At 36.3% G+C, this 19,693-nt stretch overlaps 2 protein-coding genes across 3 annotated transcripts in view; one reads left to right on the top strand and one right to left on the bottom strand.

The window, feature by feature from the left end:
• The window catches only part of LOC139954875 (arylsulfatase-like), a 98,489-nt gene that overhangs the window by 13,057 nt on the left and 65,739 nt on the right, over window positions 1-19,693 (top strand). The gene's annotated exons all lie outside the window — the stretch shown is intronic.
• LOC139954869 (interferon-induced very large GTPase 1-like) lies at window positions 5,815-17,998 on the bottom strand. The gene is made up of 4 exons (XM_071954839.1): window positions 17,854-17,998; window positions 14,218-14,316; window positions 13,209-13,260; window positions 5,815-9,426 (listed from the first exon to the last, which is right to left on the bottom strand). The coding sequence occupies exons 2-4, from the start codon at window positions 14,272-14,274 to the stop codon at window positions 5,816-5,818; spliced, it is 3,720 nt and encodes a 1,239-aa protein (XP_071810940.1). The 5' UTR covers window positions 14,275-14,316; window positions 17,854-17,998; the 3' UTR covers window position 5,815.

The following is a 19,693-nucleotide window of genomic DNA, read 5'->3' on the forward strand; positions in this document are numbered from 1 at the left end:
AGTGCATGTTTGTTGCTATTAAAGTTGTTTGTTGTGTTGAGTTCTAATTCTGATCAAGGCATCTAACATTCACACATACTTGGATAACAATCAATCTAACTAGGACTGTCACACAATCATTTACTTGTTCCTTATTAGCAACTTAATACAAATACAAAAGATTCCATTGTATTTAATCACTTGATTTGGGGACAGTAAACATATATTTACATCTGATTTCATCATTTTCAGTAACATAAATAGTTATCGTTTGTAACAAATTTCAGCTATATCAATGGTAATATAGTTGACAAATGAAATTCGAAATTAACATTCTCCTCGCCTGGCATAGATATTTTAGCATGCTACTTCCCTCTATTTCCCATACTCCAAAAAGAAACATTCCGCAGTCAGTTTTACACCTGAAACGCTAGATGTGCTTTACAATTGACACATCCAAATAGGGAGGAAAATCTTGTCAAAGGAAGATGTTGCTATTTTATCAATGCATCAGATCTTATTGTCCTTAGGAAATAAAACCTCCTGCTTTTCTTTATCGTTCTTGATGACATCATTACCGAATTTAAACACTTCAGTATTTTAGAACAGGCATTGGTCAAATCAAGGAAAATAAAGTCACTGAAAGAAAGCACTAAAACTTTAAGCAAAGTGGTTCCATGAAGTCTTATTTTATATGGCTTTGTGTCATTAAAACCAATTGTCACTTCTATATGGAATATCTTTTCCAGCTGTTTGGAATACTTGTAAAGCAGAAGTATCCTTTACATATCTTGGATGACTTTATGAGAGGAATTAGGTACTCCTCTCGACATGTATTATAAGTTGGGTTATATAAAAGAATATATACCTATCAATATGCGTTAGGGACTGATATGTTGTTCCAATACTGTCTGTTCAATACCAGTGACGTGGGGGTTGGGCACTTGAATTCCCCGGAATTATTAAGGTAGGCGTAAGAACCTTTATGGAATGGATAGGGCATATAAATGATTTTTTAAAGGCAGTGAAGACTCGCCCCAAACTGCGTGCCGCGCTCTGAAAAGGTTAACTTTCCGTTGCTTGCAAGTGACATATTGTTCGTGTAGCTACAAAATGCAGACAGTACAGTAATGAAACGTGATACCTTGTTATCTTTAGCTGGACCTGACATGTCCATTGCTGTATTGTTTGTACACTGCATGTGAGAGCGTGGTGGCCAATTGGCTAAGGCGTCGGACTCGTGATCCAAGGATTGCTGGTTTGATTCCTGCCTAGTCTATTAAATTGTGTCCTTGTGCAAGGTGCTTTATCTCACTTGCCTCTCTCCACCCAGGGGTTAAATGGGTACATGTGAGGTAACTTGTCATAGGGCGCAGTATATAACTGCTGCCGACTGGAGAGATTGTCTCTGGGACAGGTTATCATTGAGCAGGGGTAATATATCTTGTAAGCGCTGTGATATGGTTTTACCATGAAAAGCGTAGCTTAATGCCTATTATTATTATTATTATTATTCTTATTATTACTGTGCTGTGGGTATTGACCGAAGCTGTATGTACTGACTGGACACCATTCAATTACCGATGGTAACAAGATGTGTGTGTGTATTTCCTGGGATCGATGGTGGTGTCTAACACTTCTGTTACACCTCATTCGAAACTAGGTCAGATTACCGGCATTAGACGTTTCTTTTTGCGCGAGTCTTCACGCCCTTTACAGGAGCGTGAACCGGTGTTAATTGGAACCCATGGTCCTCCACAGAATAAAATTTTATTAGAAGTGGGTTCTGATACTTAGACTATAAACAGATATATAAGGTCTATCTTTAGGTTTAAATGCAAGGTTGTGTTCATGAACACTTGCATTTAATATCTGTGTGAGGTTGAAAAGTGTATGTGCTGCAAGCATGTTTCTTTCCCGGAACCCTTTCGCGCACGCCACTGATCCAACTGAAGAAGTTCTTGATTAATTACTGAGACGCTAAAATTTATGTTTTCAATTTGTAATCACAGTCCCAGGGTTATGATCTGACCCCCCCCCCCACCCACTCTCTGTTTATCTTACGGGGGTCTGAAGTTGCAGCATATGTCCCAGGTAAGGATTACCTCAATGCAAAACCTATATACGTTGGGTCGCAATAATATTCAATGATCAGGTTAGTATAAGCTTCAGGCTACTGTAGTTTATCTTAACGTTTTGGTAAATTGTCTCGACTTATGCCATTGTTTTCATTCAATAATTTAAAGTCTGTGTTATATTCAAATTGTTATCCTGTTTCCTATTTTAATTTGCTCTTAACCCAAGTATGCTAATAGATACTCTTCATTTGTTTGCGTGTAGTTGAAAGGGGGCTTTTGTCTAATTGTTCCCCGGCTAAATGTTAAAAAAAAATGACGATTACATGTGACCGACATGGCCTCAGCCCCACCCCACCACACCACCGGGACCCCCACTGTGAGCGTCACTGAACTGAAACCTCCTGACACCACTTGCCAGTCCTGTTGTTTACTTGTAGCAACTTTTCACAGTGTCGTATGTAGAAGATCAACACGAAACATACTTTAGGTAAAATATTGTGTACTGCGCAAAAATAACACCAAACAAAATTTTTTCCTCCATTTAAGAACAGCCAAGCTTTATTTAAGTATAACAAAATGAAAAAAGGGTGATTAAGCCAAGACTAAGAACCACCTTAGTGATAAAACAAGTTTTTAGTTTAATATGGTTAAATATTTCGATCAAGGGTGATAGGCAATTCATTTCTTAAGGTTGAATATATGTTAATTAAATGTGGTTACTATGGTTTCTAATTACATTATAAAATAATAAAATGTAAAGGATAAACTTTCAAGATTTGCTTACGTGACGTAATTTACATATTAAAAAGTGAATTCAATCATAAATTATATCACTGTTATAACATTACATTCAACTTCAAATAGCTCTTCAGAATGCTGTCAGCAAATTTTAGATTGTTGTCAGTTGAGAATATTCAAACAATAATACTTCCATGATTGCAAAACAACTTAAACTGTTTCTTAATTTTATGTACATGATTAAGGTATATCGTTTTCAAATTTACAAATTAAAACTTAAACTGCTTTAGTGTAAAATTTTAAATATTGATTAATAATAACTAAACATTTAATAGATACTTTAGAATGAAAGTAAACGTTTTTCCTAAACGAAATTAATATACATTTTTGTACAATTTTTTTTACTTAAGCTATAGTTTCCAGGATGCTTAGAGTTCTTGTCTTTAACAAAATCCAAGTTTACCATCGATCAATAAAAGTGATATACAGATAATTTCGTAAGGTTGAATAAGGTAAATTAAATGTAGTTACTAATTATACTTTCTTATACATGAAGATATAATAATATGTAATGAAAATCATTCAAGTCTAGCTAATATGGCTACGTAATGTCAACAGTGTGTTAGCACATTATTATAATATTATATTGTATTGTAGATTGTGCCAGTTTAGAATATACAACTAATTAGAAAAAACATTTAAAATGTTTTTGTTTTTCTTCGAATTAAACAACACAAGAAAATGATAATATTCTGTTTCATTTTAAGTAATATACAATGCCTGTTTTACATACTAAAACATTTATTAAAGTTTCTAACTCAACTACGAAAAGAAATACTTTCACCGTTATATGCGTTTAAATTTTCAAAATTAAAAGACAGGACTAATATCTTACATGATGAAGGTAAACATTATTTTAAAAATTACAATTTTCTTTCTTAAAACTTTTCATAGTAACAATTTTCTTCAGAGTTGAAAAGGAAAGTTTGGTTTCTTATATCGATGTGTGTTAATTTGTAAATATTGTTTAATGAAACGAATATACATGCTTCTGAAAGAAATTTATACGTTAAATATTGTTTCCAATGATTTGTCTCTTAAAAGAAACATTAACAGCTAGTTTCAGTTATCAAAATGGTTTGGAAATATAAGCTATATCAGCTCATTGGTTTTGAAGTGTCAAAAATGCTTAAAAACTTATAAAGTTGACTCATGAAGTTTTACTTTCAGAAAAAAAAGTTTAAGAGAAAAATTCCACGCGATTTCGAACAAGATCCATTGAATTTATGTTCATATGAAACTTTACATGTATGCATTTACAATATATCATATTTTAGCGAAACAATTTTGTATTTTTAAATAGCCACAATTTTAAATATTAGTTGGGATGTGCCAATTACAGATTATTGTTTTCATTAGATTGACACAAGGATCATAAACTTTCGATAATCATTTTGAAATTAAAGATGAAAGTATACTATAACTTTGTTACAAAATCGAAACTTACATTGAAGATTTAAACTGTACAATGATTCAAGTCCACAGTGATTGTAAAATTATGTGACCAACTATCTCCTATTATATTTCTTTCCTCTTTTTTTTTCACTTTCTTTTCCTTTTTTTGGAGAAATGTATTTGCCCATTCTCCAGTCACACGTAATGCAGATTGAACATAGTCCAGTTTTTGCTAACTATTACGCTGCTTACCCAATATTGGGACTGTTTTGTTTTTCAGTTAGAACCTTTTTCTTTCCTCTTTTTTCACTTTTTTCCCCTTCAAATTTTCAATATAATTCAACTAGAGCTTAAAACGGTTACGGTAAACTATACTTTACTGAATGATATATCAGATCTGTAGAAAATGTGTACTGCGCGTGGTGTTATTTGCGATGACAGCATCTGTTGTATCTTAAATATACGTGTACCGCCTTGAACTATAACCTATGCTGCTGCCTATTTACTGGTCAGATGGTACTCCTCCCTTAAACATTTTAATGCATCTTGCTTTGAAACTGTACCCCATTCGTCTGGGATCTCTGCTGGCTTTGCATCGTAAAACTTCGCAAAATCATTATTGAAAGTTTGCAATACCCACTTCCAGTACAGTATTGGAGCTTCTCCTGTAATTGGAGTAATATCCCAAGAAGGATAATCCTTGGCATAGTCCTTGCAAGGTCTATACTCCTCTGGTGGCCCTATGCGGCATCGATATTTCATGTCGGAGGCTACTAACATTGTGCATGGCTCTGATACCAGTTTATGTGACTTTGCACCATAATATCCTGCTACACCCTGTGAGTAATGGAAGATAGCTTTGTGTTTATGTTCACCTCTAATTTGCAAATGGCAGGGTACTCTACAGAAAGGACAAACTTCCTTACACGTTCCTAAATGATCTAAGATATTTCTTGTCACATCCAGCAGTTTTGAATAAAGTTGAGATGCTACTGTCTGATCACTTTGTTTGTCTAAGTTCCATCCTTTAGTAATATCTGTTTTCAATTGTGAATTGAACATGCTGGACAACATCTTGGTAAATTCAGCAATGTCGCTTAGATTGAAATCCTCAACAGAAAACTGTATATCCTTTACATTCCCTGAAATGCATTCCCTAAATGCATTTGCCCATTCCCTAAATGTTATAGTTTGTTTCCCTTTACGTTCCGTCAATTTACGTCGAGTGTAACTTAATGCAGATTGAACATAACTAAGTATTTCACTGATTTCTGTATATATTACGTCTCTAACCCATTGTAGAGACCGTTTTGTTATTTCAGTTAGAACCTTTTGTCTCAACCAATTGCTAACGTAGTTATCATTGTCCTGTATAAAATCATGATAACATTTTGGATCTTTCTTTAGACACAGCTCTTCTAAAATTCTGCCAAGCATCCTCTGCTTATCATTATAACAATCGTCTTTCCGCATGTGTGCCAAGAGTTTTACACTGAAGGCATCTAAAGTTACATTTCGCAAAACAGTCACACACTCAGAATATGATCGCTTAGCAGCCGCTTCATTCATAATGGTTTCATCGAAAAAGCCTTTAAAGTCGTTTTTAAACATTCCTTCTCATTTTCAAACATTCTTTGCAAGGAATTGTGACTTTCATACGTCCGTTGACATTCTTTGCAAACTACACATACCTCGTTCTGGACTGTACGAAGGAAACGAACCACATTTTCACTATTGACATTGCTTTGCGTTAACACATTATACACTTCTTGTAAAATAGTATCCACGCGACTTTGTTGAAATGGTTTAACTTTAGCTTGGTTGATAAGATTAATTCTATGACGATTTAAAATTAAATATACGTCAGTTTGAACCTTTTCAAGTCCGTCCACAGATCCAAAAGACCGTGATGTAATGAAATTAGTAACGTATTGCCTCAACACATTAAAGGTCCATTTTATTTTTCCTTGTATCGCGTCAGTGTACGCTTTGCTATGTTCTGTACCAATCATTAGTTTTCTAAGACTGCTTTCGCAAGCTTTCTCGATATCTTCCTCCGTAATTTTGGATTTTTGGAATTCTTTTTTAAGCTGTTCAACTTTTTTATTCCAAAGAACCTCAAATTTGATATCCAATTCCCCATGATTTTGTTTCCAATAGGACTTAGATTTTGCTTTCCTTAATTCATATGCGGCGTCCTTAGCCGCAGATTTCAATTCCATTTTTGCCTTTCTGATGAAAGTTGGCAATCCTTTTATGTCGATCATATTTTGTAATTGTGTGTCTGTGTTGTCTCTGATGCCTTTTCTAATATCTTTACCAATTTCGTCTGTTTCATTTATGATACTCTGATGACGTCTTTTCACCTCCTCTTCGTTTGAATGTTTCTTTACGTATTCATTTATTTTATCCTTTATACCTTGGCATTTATTAGTTATTTCAATATCCAAGCTCTTGAAAAAGTCATCCTTTTCCGTAGCATTCGTGATATTTCTACCATTGTTACGCTCCCATTGAAACATCTCAGTTCTCATTGTCCCAATAAGTTTACTATGCTCTAGTCGGAACCTTCGGTTACTGAGTGCATCAAAACTATTTTGAAAATGGAAGACGAAATCTTCTGATTTCACTGCTTTCCATACATCTTCCAACCTACCAACAAAATTTGTCATTGTAAATTGGGGCTGAATAACCGGTTGATTTCCTTTCGGTTTGAAAATGGCATCTTTTAAAGCGTGAATTTTATCACTATAGCCAGGATTTGGAGGTGACATTAAACCCATCCACAAGCATGGGAAAAACTGCAAGTCATCCTCTTCGGCTAGAGGAAATACATCTGAAAAATGTTGAATGTGTTTTACTCTTTCCTCAACAGCAGCAGTACGAGTGACTTTGTTGAGAACATCCTTTATTTTAGCCATGTTAGTTTTATTGTTAGCGGCAGCTGCTATGTCGCTCACTCTTTGCTGAATAATTCTGCAATTAGAAACTAATTCGACTTTCTTCATTCTTATCAAGGCATGGACAGCTATTTGCAATATGCCAATCATATCTGGGCCAATAGTTTCTTGACCGATATTCAATAGGGTAAGGTCCCCTATGCACATGGCCAGTGTAGCTATCGAATTATCAAATGTGTGGTCGTTTAGAACAGTTCGATCTGGAGAATGCAATCCTTCAGTATCAATAATCAGGAGATACTTAAAACCAAGTTGTTCATGAAATGCTTCGTTCACTTCTAACAATTGGAAGTATAACCCCCGTGTGCATCTACCAGCACGTACCGGAAACTTGACACCAAACATACTATTCAACAACGTTGACTTTCCACTACTTTGGATACCAATTACCGACAAAACAAATATTCTTGGATCTTTAAGCGTTTCTGTTAGGTTCTTTAAGACGCCTGATATCCATTTAATGGGAATGTAAGCAGTTTCCCCATCTAAAAGTTCCAATGGATATCCTGCAAGAAGTAATTTTGATGCCATGTTAACCAGGGACTCATTTTGTTTTCGAACATCTTCATTATCTAGGTTTGCTTCATACCAATGGCCTAACTCACGAATAAAGTGTTCGCAACTAATGTTTTTCGCATTAACTTTTTCGCTTACTTCTCGGAGCTGCTCTTGAAACTTTTCTATTTCATTTTGTAGTTTACTGCGTTTACTGGGCAAAGCTTGCTTCATAGCAGACTTTGTTTTGTCCAGTGAGGTATTCAACTCGTCGATTCTACTAATTAATGGAGGAATTTCACGGGAGGCCATTGATTCGATGTGTGTTTGGAAAAAAGACATGAAGTAATGCAAGATACCATTTTCATTCAACACTATTTTTTCCAAGTTTTTCAAAAATCCTTTCATCTTTGCAGATAATTGTTTTTCCCTTTGCCTTTGCCTTATGGCTCGTTTAGTATTTTTTTTTGCTTCAAACTGATGACTAACGGATTGTACCCCATCAACAAGAGGTTTTTTATCAGCTTCGACCCATTTGACCCATTCGACTTGTAATTGTAAATATGATTTTTTCATTTCCTCAATGGACTCGTTTATCGGAAAGGAGGATTCCAGCAATCGCTTGGCTTTGTTATAAGAATCGTTATCCTGATCCACAGATACGTCATCTGAGCAAAAGGGTCGCCAGTCTTCAATTGAGCGGTAATCCGCACGACTTGTGTCATTGCAGTATTGCACAATCTTCTCACAAATTAGTTTTGCGAGTTCTGTTTCATTACGTTCTACACCGAAATCAACACTATCATCGTTTACCTCGATTTTACTCTCACTGTTGAGCTGTTGCTTACGTTTTTGCCTGCCTTTTTTTTCTTTTTGTGCAATCAAATGTATGACGAAAACCTTTTTTTTGAATCTTTCCTTTATGTCATCAATTGTTGTCTTGTAGTATTCCAATTTGTCTTTATCTACAAATAGGAATACAGCTTGAGCTATCCTGCACATAAATTTACTTTCGGTAGTAAATTCTGTTGAATCACCTCTCAGATTCAACAATAATGTTACTTCTTTCAACAACTCCTCATTTCTGCCGTACATTGGCAGGTACCATTGGGCTTCTACTAATCCACAACAATGGTAAACGTACTCTCTTTCATCTTCATAAGACATAAAATATTGAAACGTTCCATTACCTTGAGCTCTACCAATGACATTATTTAATACGGATGACTTGGAGATTGGAATATCACCAAATCGTATGAATGCAGTGGTAAATACAGGCTCACTAACCATACGTTTCTCTGGAGCAAGAGATGTTTCACTTTCTTTCCATTTTTTTACCACACGACTTAATGCCCAAGTAAGCAGCTCTGGTTTCGCGTCATCTCTTACCCCGGGTAATAAGATGGGCACGGCAAGTTGACAAGATGCTAATTTCTCCAGCAGATGCTGTCTTAAATGATCATCGGAACAATGAAGAATTGCATATATGAAATCTCTTGCACTTCCTTCTATGTGGAGATTCTCTTTCCATGTAACCCTACAGTCTAGTGCGGTTAACTTACTGATAAACAGAAAAGGTACCTTTTCTGGTTTAATTTGTGAAACGTCGCTTGGGATCAGCCGTAACTCTGTGGCCGCTTTCATGGTGAGCTTCCGTGGGAAATAGCTCTCTAGACCAACCTCTTTCAAGTATTCCAGAAAATCTTCTTCAGTTTCTGTATCTATCGAATATAAGAGTTTATTTAAGTTGATCGTAAAGCAAATCTGAACTCGTAAAAATTTGAAACGATGACATGTACAATTCATAATTGTAATTTGTGTCTCTGTCTGGAAATATATACCTGGTATACAAATGAACTAATAACGATATTGCTAGTCAGGAATAACTTTCACATGGAGTTTTGCCAACATTATTCTCGGAATAGTTCTTGCAGCAGCGTGGAGCGAGTGGGAGTGATGAAGAGAGCATAGGCGTACGGGACCATTTCAGTTTGGGGGGGCAGAACTTTTTGTGCCCGAAAGTTCCCGTGACACTATCTAAGCGGAGCGCCACCATCGGTTGGCGCGTAGCGTACAAGAAAATTTTTGGCACACAATGCCTTTAAGATTGCCGGAAACGGCACTTCTGAGGCCTTGCAATCTTTATTTTATAATCTCACGTTTTTGAAATTTACACTTCCCCAAAAATTTGGTAAATTAGAAGAAGAAAAAATGGTAACATCACTTTGAAGGGGAAAAATGGGACAGTATATTTTTTAAGCTCCTATTTAGTTACCTTATTTATTATTTTAACACAGTACTCAGCTACCTCCAGAAAAACATACATTGTTCAACGCCACGTAGGCGGGATATTGTCGCTGTGTCGGGTGAGACTGCAATTTGTCTCACAAAAAAAGTATAAAATATAACAAAGAATACGGTAAACCTGTATTTCTAGGCTTGTAGGCACCCCTCCCCCACCGTCCATGAACAAGAATACGTTTCTTATATACACTCATGTTAGGGATGTCCAGGTCAAGGGCGGCGGAAGCACTTTTAATCTTGGGGGGGGGGCACCGACATCAAAGGGCACTTTGCAGATATTCGATTGGACTGATGCAGCCTTATATTTAGTACCCCTTATAACTGTTATTGTATTATCTTATTTGTGTAAACACATCACTACATCAACGCCCCCCACCCCCAAAGGAAAATATGCATACTAGCACTGCAATATCCAATGCGCAAATTGGGAAACAAAGAACAAGGTTTCTTTTGAGACAAAATATCATGCTAGTTGCTAATGTAGGAATCTTCCGAATTAGAGTTTTTTTCTTGTTAATATCTAAACAAATCTTTTCCATTCGAAATAGCTTTGAGTTTGACCCACAGAAATTCATTAAAAGTCACGGGCTTAGCCAGGATTTGCAAAGTTGTATGCACAACTATCTGAGTGGAGCGCCACCATTGGTTGGCGCGGAGCGTACTAGAAAATTTTTGGTTTTACAAAGCCCTCAGATGGCCGGAAACGGCCCTTCCCGAGTGTTCATTCTGGTTCCCTGGCCTCTTGCTATCTTGAGGCACCTCAATTTTTATGTAGAAAAAAGGCACATTTTTAACCTGAGGAAAAGTGGGGGAGGGGCACGTGCCCCTTCCCCCCCCCCCCCGGTTCCGCCGCCCTTGGTCCAGGTATACAATTATACGGAAATATTCGGGCATCATGATGCTAAAAAAGAAAATCATGGAATTGTCGGGCAAAAATTTGAAAAAGATTCGGGCAAGCTACTGCATATTTATATATATATATATATATATATTTCCAGAGGACAAGAAATTCGGGCAAAAGTCCTGAACAATTCGGGCAGCCTAAGAGGAGAAAAAAAAAATATATATATATTTTTTTCTCCTCTTAGGCTGCCCGAATTTTTCAGAACTTTTGCCCGAATTTCTTGTCCTCTGGAAATTTGGGGGGGGCAGTCTGCCCCCCTGCCCCCCGCCTCGTACGCCTATGGAAGAGAGTCGCTGTCAACCAACCTTACTTCCAGTGAGTGCACCAGAAGCGTGGGAGGTAATCAAAGGCAACAGGCTTACTCTCAAAGTAACCATGTTTAATGTCGGTATCTGATATGTTCATTCAAACATCTACACCTGACACTTGACAACGGCTAAATGGATATTATTTTTCTCTCATGCTTGTTGTTTGTGATTTAATATGTCGAACAGTTTGTAAAACGATACAAATATTGGAGAAGAACCCAGAACGTTTTCAAAATACGGGATCTGCATCATACATTGATCAAAGAATATTCTTTACAGTTTACACGGTATTTGTGACAAGACTAAACTCTAATTAATAGCATCTCAGTGACAAACGGCATTGGAAATGTTTTACGCACACATGAAACGTAGTTTGCGGAAAACTATGTACTGAAGCAAAGAAATATCGATATGATCCCGATAACGTAATACACACATATACAGTGGCGTAGGAAGGTACTTTTGAGTGGGGGGAGGGGGGCTGAAGACTGATGGCCGGCCTCGGGGAGGGGTCTAAGGGGAGGGGGGTGTCCCCCTCCCGTTTGGAATTATTTTGCATTTCCAGGTGGCCTCAGATGCAATTTGGTGCAATATAGCACATGTCAACACCCACTCCATTTTGTAAATAATTTTGCATTTGCACCTGGCCTTAGATGCAATTTGGTGCTCCAAATGAGATTTTTTTCTCATTTGGAAATGGAAAGGGGTCTTCTGACTTGCGAAGCGGAGGGGCGGAATGATACTTTCGCTCCCCCTATATTTTTCACTGGGGGCTGGCGCCTCCCAGCCCCCCCCCCTCGGTTCCTACGCCCTTGCACATATATGTAGACTATTTCCCACAAGTTTCTTTAACGAACATGCGAAGAATAAAGCTACAAGCAACTTCTCTAGATGAATACAGGGAGACATGACAGAAATCAACGACAAACCTTATTATCGTATTACCGACAAGGGATGCCAAGCAAAGGGAGCAGTAGAAACAGTGCAAAATGTACTGAATGGACGAATCCGAGACTGACCGTGTATAGAAATACCATATATGGAACAACTACAATGTTGATGGAGCGATATATCAGATTTATGCTGCGACAAAATCATTTATAGATAAAGCTGAACCGTTAGATTGCCTTGCGACGGGCATTATCAGTTGGAGAAGAATGCGTGTCTCAAACGTCTTCAATTACACTGAGTTAACAAGTGTAATTCCATTGAAAACTTGTTTATGTTCTCAAAGAGATTTTTTGCTGTTCTACAAAATGCTATTCTACAAATAGTAACTATTTCTAGCAAGATAAGTTTTCTTATACTGTTTCTCTTTTCCTTATCTTTTATATTTTAGTGTTTATACATTTAATAGCCTCTATTTATCGTCCTTCCTTCAGCCATTGTGCTTGAGTGTTTAGGCAGTTCTGTCTTATATCTGTCGGTTCTATCTGTCGCAGTTAGAGTTGAAATAAGATTACACAACGACCCCTCCGAAAAAAAAAATCGACTTATCATTTGGCATAATGGTATGGAACAACTACACTGTTGATGGAGCAACATATAAGGTTTATGCTGCAAAATCGTTATAGATCAAGCTGATCTGGTAGATTGCCTTGCGACGGCATTATCACTTGGAGTAGAATACGTGTCTAAAAACGTCTCCAATTACACTGAGTTAATAAGTGTAATTCAATTGAAAACGTGTTTATGTTCTCAAAGAGATTTTTTTCTAAGTCAGTCAAAGCTCTAAGCATTAGCTTTGTTCTTTTTGAACCCTTCACTACATTTAGTGTGTTTGCCTACATTTTGTCTGAGCTTCTTTTTGTGGATTGCTGATAGCTTTCTCCAAAGATCTTGTACTGTTATGTGTGTGTGTGTGAGAGAGAGAGAGGTAGAGAGGTGGAGAGAGAAGTTGGGGGAGGGGGGTGGTATCATTTTCTTACCACATGTACGTGGAAAATATTACAAGTAGCTGTAGCCTAAATGTCGCGCATTGCCTTACCGGGAGATTCTTGTTCCGACTCACTGGTGTTGTTCTCTATATTGCAGGCCATCTGAAATGAATGGTTAAAGAGGAAAAAGCGTGTTCAAATGTTATTTTCAACATGACGTTTCAATTACTCCCGAGCCCATCATTGACTCCTAACCTTCACATATATTTAAAATAGTTTGGCATTATGGTCATCAATTGCATTTTAGCCAAAAAAGTACAAAGACGGATGTATGAAGAACCTTTTTTGTCGTGCAAATGTGTCTATATTGATATCAAATTTTAAGTTAGTTTAAATTAACATAACATTGTAGTAATTTATTGGTCGGCAAGTTTATCTACAGATTATTACTCAACACAAAACTGGGATTGAGCAACTGAGGCACATCCATTTAGAAATAGGTCAACTAAAAAACTTTGAAGTAGCTAATCTGAACTAGAGAGACATTTCTGGTAAGAGTGGTATTCATTGAAACTGCAACTGAACGTGTAAAATCAATTAGATCAGTCAGCGAAACATATTTGATTAAGTTTAGAGCTGATATTAGATGGCAGATAACAATTAAGAAGATATTGAGATAAGCTCGAAACATTTAGCTTAACTCAGTTGATCCACAAAAGACAGCAACATAAGAAAAATCTTTTTTTGGTAAGAGTGGTTTTTAATGAAACTGAAAGCATTTCTCCGTTTAGGATATTAAAATTTATTCCTGCAATTATTAGCTGGTGCTATCATCAATTTAACTTAATGGATCATTCTAGAAAGCAAATGTTAAATGGGATATCTTTGCACAATAGTGTTTATAATGAAATTATGTGCAGCTATAACTATCTGAAACAATCTTTCCAATTCTCCAGTGAATACAACGTTGTGAATGTTTTTACTCTCTTTGCAATAGTAACAAATAATGATATCGAATAACGTAACCACAATGAAGAATGACTTATCGATTGCAATAAAATTTATGTAAAATATTCTATTCACATGATTTTATACTACGATACATGATATTAAATGTACCTCATCGATATTTTGCCGGGAAGTATTGCTATCTTCATCCGGGTTCTCTGTTTCCATTCCGATTTCGTTCCTCCTTGCTTTCTCTCCACATACGTCCTCCTTTAATAATCAACAAAGCAGGATGACTCCAAGTATTAATTATATATTATTACTCCATATTAATTATATTAATCATCACATTGAGCTGACAATAACAATCGTTTCGCTTGTTTTAATAAATTTATAATCGTTCGAAGGAAATAATTTGAATTGACAGGAAAAGTTAAGGTATAGACTTGGTGTGGGGTTTATTTTGTGTTTTGACTTTAATTGTTTCAAAATATACGCCAAAAGTATGACAGTATAAGGAAAAAAAACTGTTTTGTCTTTTTCTATCTTCCATTGAAGTAAAACGGACCCATCATTCCTTGTTATCCTGTTTAATTTAATGAGTCGGTCTTAACAGTGGTTTAGCTCTTCAATATTTTTGGAAGCTTTGTTGTAGAAATGTTGCTGTAACTATACTTTTACATTAGTTCTGTGACGATGCGTTGTACCCATTAGATGCTAAATATGCTTAAAATTGTCACATTTGTCTGGCATATTGGAAGGCATCAGTACTTTTTTCCATTTCAAATCTGTTCAACCTACTGGTATTTGTAATACATGTTTTTACTATCATAAAGTAGATTGGTGTCGTTTTGAAGTAGACAAACTGTGTGTGGCGAAGCGTTAAATATTGCAAAGTAATGTTTCTGTTTTTTTTTTTTTTTTGATGGTATGATTTCTACTTTTACTAGAAAAATAGACAAAGCTTTGTGGAGTATATCTAGTGTCAAAATGTGTGTGTTGCTTCTACGGTGTTTTTAACCAAAGTTAAACTTTAAATTTAAAAGTACTTAGATTGTCACAATTCTTAATAAACATGGGTTTTATGGGGCTCGGGTCAATTGCTCTATTGTTTTAAAAGTTATCTTTCCAACATAAATCCGTTTTTTATTTTATCACTAAGGTTAAGACCAGCCAGGGCGTCAATCCCAATTGAAAAACGGGGCACATAAACGACTCAGCATGGATAAAACTAAAAGAGTGTGCTTTTGTCGGGTGGGGTCCAAGGTCCATCTTACGTCCCTTGATGGGTCCAGGGGCAAAGCCCCAGCGCAGGCCATGGGGTGGACTCAGATCTAGAAATCTTCAACTTTACTTCTCTTTGTTAGCTGAAATTGATATTTCAGTCATAAACATATTTAACCAAAAGTCACAACTGACAAGTGATTAGTAAAAAACGTATGTATTTACCATTGTGGTGTAACTTTGAGCCTTGAACATGATTAATAAAATTGAAGATAAAACCCAAACAGAAACATTCTTAAACTTTGTACACGGGAATAAAGTCATCTTGTTATACATATATGGTGTCATAAGTAGAGTTAAATAGTACTATTGGGTATTTGAACACATTCACTTTATCGGAAACATAGAAATCTATAAAATAGCAGAGGTGAGCAGATGAGAATAAAACATACAATAACAATGATCTCATAGCGCAATGTTTGAGCTCCTTTGAATGTTCCGGTTCTGACCAAAAACTATTGTTAGACAATGTCCAGGCGAACTACCAACACACAGAAAACAATATGTAAAATAATGTTATGTAAATCACGGGTTTTAAAAAAGTACATGGCATTATGTAAATAATACACAACATTCTGTAAAAGTATTCATATGCATGCGATTGAGGATTACACAAACTTATTGTAAACATCTACTAAGTCATTTTACATGATAGCAAGTAACTTTTACCAAAGCGTTAACCAAGCGGAAGCAGAGTTTACATTATACAACACTACTTGTACCAGTTTTTCAAGACATTTATCGTTACTAAATGTACTAGAATTAACCACGGCCATATATACGTGCAAGCCACAGTCCGTTACGTACTCAGTGTGCAAAATCCGAAGTTATGTGACATTTAAGCAAAGACAAGATTTTTAGTTCGTTCTTCTAATGTTGTTGTTTCATGTTACTCTGTATATAACTAACTGCTCCAATTATTCCTTATTTAACTTGAAGAAACTGTTGGGTGGGAAGGGGGGGGGGGTGACACATATCACAAAGCAAATCGCTCCTACCACTCTAGCATTACACGATATCAACGGCTGGAGTTATATCTCTGCAAAGTTTGATTAAAAAACGAAGTCCAATGTGGATATGTTGAACATTAATATCATCTCTGAAATATGAGCTTGACATTTGTCGATGCAGAGATCACATGGCAATGGTATTCGTTGCATTGGCCAGCTAAGAATTAAGAAGTAAAGGTTGCAAATTTTGAAAAACTTCCCAAGGTTCTATTATATGAAATATAATAAGAATCGATTTCAAAGAGAATTCATTAACCTTCTTAGGTGAAATTAACTTAACAGAATTTTATTTATTCGGAATTCACTCTTAAAGATTTTAACTGTAAAGTTATATATTCACTTGTCACCTAGCCTTCACGTGTGACTCTAACAGGTATCACTCCTAGGATCGACAACGCGCCATTTGTTATCTAGTTACAAAGTGTTTCCTTCAGTTAATTAATGCTGTTTATTATTATTCTGAATAATAATAATAAAAATAATATGCTATATGCTAATAAACACAAAATGTAGCTAAGAGTTAATAACAGTCCACGGCGTTTATCACTGGATAATGCAGGGAAACGGAGTACAACTCAAGTAATACACGCGGCCGTAGGTCGAGTGCATCGAACGATAGGGTTATATCGCCGTGAGTGCATTACGTTACGTTCATTGACTTGTACTATGGATACGTACTTAGTATAGTACACTATACATACTACGCCAATTATATAGTTACTTTCGTAAACACAATTCCACCAGTAAAAAGATTAGTTAACTTTTCCAGTACTATGGCTTCAATGACTTGAATTTATCAGACGTTTATTGTTGCTTTGAAACGTCCACTTCTTGAATACATTTTGTATTTTGATCAGTAACATCATTCATGGACCTAGTAGCAGTTAGACGTTACGTAAGTGTTAATATCGACGTCACAGTGTTGTGACATTGGCTTGCCAACTAGTATAACTGTCATTCGTTGTTTCGATTCCTTCAATCGCTGCTCTTAGGTTACTATTACTAACATTACGCATATTTGGGCTTGAAGTCCGCTTATAACGCAATATTATTAATAACATCAATGCCAGCGTTGCTAAATGAGGTAAGCGTTGTTGATCGCACCCTTGTCAGTATACTTCAGGCTGAAACTTTGCTTTCTCAGAAAGTTTGGCATAATAATTACCAAGTGGTGTTTACACAGAAGGGCTTGTTACTATATCATATTTGATCTGATTCCTTTGCTTCGAACTAGCTTAGGCAGATTGGAGGTAGGATTGGAATCAAGTTTGCCGAGATACATTGTTCTCAACTTATTTTCATTCACCGGTGAGATTACCGTACATTATCCGTAGGTTTACGAACGATCAGCTGAGGAGCACAGACCAATCAGATTCGAGAAGTTTGAACAATTATGATTAAACATTGAATAAGAATTATCAGACATTGATTCGTGCTGTCGTTTAGCTGTTTCACATTATGAATACTTTTGAATTCTGATCGATGTGAAGAGTGAAGTAAATATCAAACTTACCTGTAATGCTATTATCGATGAGCGAGATTTTCCATTGCAGATACAGCCAGGATTTGAACGCTGGAAATATGGCGTTGTCTGATTCAGACCGTCAAATGTCAAATTCTTCGGCAAGTGGATTCTTATATGAGGATGCTTATCTGTGGTATTTTAATTAGTTGCAGTGGGTTACAATCAAAAAGTCAGTTTCCTTCGTCAACGCAACTTAAACTGCATGAATATTCAGATGATATTAGCTATGGGAATAATATGTTTACCCAAACTGGTATACTTAACCTTATAAGGATACCGTTGCTGCTGCTGGGTCCTACAAATGCTATCAGCAAATCATATCCATTGTTTGTAACCAGCAGTAAAGTTCAGATTACCTAATATGTGCATAAAATATATCGCCGGTCATCGTCACCAGCAGTTACTTTAGTGAGGTGAAGAGGTTTACATAACCTTATTAGGATACGGTTGCTGCTGCTGGGTCCTGCAAATGCTATCAGCAAATCATATCCATTGTTTGTAACCAGCAGTAAAGTTCAGATTACCTAATATGTGCATAAAATTGACCGCGGGTCATCGTCACCAGCAATTACTGTCTACCAGAACAAACAAACTACAGCACTTCAGATAACCATAGCTATTTTGGTCAAGAATTTTAGAAACTCAAGTACATGCCGTCTCAAGGACCAAGCCTCGTAGCCATCACACAATATTAACATCCAAAGTCAGATTCAATTACGACTTTTTTAAAGAAGTGTTGAGGTACAACGATACAATTTCAAAATGTTAATGTCGACACTTAGTGGTAAACTATCATATGTTCGACAGTATTTTTTCTTATTACATTATAAGCTTTTACAGGGATAACAATATTTACAAATGTTTATATTTAAAGTCAACAATTCGAGACAAACAGACAAAATTTGGATTTAGTACGGTAAGATTTCGACTTAAACACCCAATTACGAGAGAAAATGTCGAGATTCAAGAAGGAACCCCGAAGTATTTATATGACATGTCGACAATTCGAGCCGAGACGTCGGAAATTCCAGAGGGTCACAATATGATCTCAGCCCTTAAGTTTGTAAACTTTCCTAGGCCATTGTCAAAATCTTATGGTTACATGAAAACTGACCTTCCGTCTGTTTTTTAGCAATAAACCAGAATAATTTGGTCTTGTTCCTTGTTTTGAATATACAATGTGTACAACACGACTAGCGTGGTCGAGTGTGACGAAAAATACCGTAAAGTTTTCAAGCGGAAAATGCTGAATATGCGAATTTCTTTCATACAAATTACTGCTGGTCCCGAACAGTTCGGATAAACTGGCTTTCACTGCATATATGAAATAAGGTCCTTGTACTCCGTAAGACAAAACTTCATACTATACAACCAACATATATGTCAGGGGCGTCGGAGCCGGTACTATTATAATATCGGAAATAAAGGTTGCCGGGTGCCTTGGGGTGCATTATATGCAATATTATTTACTGTATATACTGATGAAATTAGTTCAAACTCACACATTTCTGTTACAAAATATGCCGATGATACTGCTGTATCATGCACAAGTCCTACGAGCGCTGTTGAAACTGACCAATGAAATTTTCAGTGTTCTGTAAATGACATAGATACAAAATGTGACCGCAAGACTTTATTGCGTAACCCCAAAAATAAAGGAAATTTGTTTTTGAAAATAAAACCATAAAACATGAAGGTCTCATTCTATCAAGATCGCAACGTATTATTATTGAGGGAGCTGAGGTGGCTAGAACCTCCAAAACTGAGTACTTGGAGTATACGTCGACGACAGTTTGACCTTTTCTTCAGTGCAAACCATCAAGGTATT

The sequence above is a fragment of the Apostichopus japonicus genome, chromosome 17 (genome assembly GCF_037975245.1).
Source record: "Apostichopus japonicus isolate 1M-3 chromosome 17, ASM3797524v1, whole genome shotgun sequence".
In the NCBI taxonomy this organism is placed as follows: Eukaryota; Metazoa; Echinodermata; class Holothuroidea; order Aspidochirotida; family Stichopodidae; genus Apostichopus; species Apostichopus japonicus.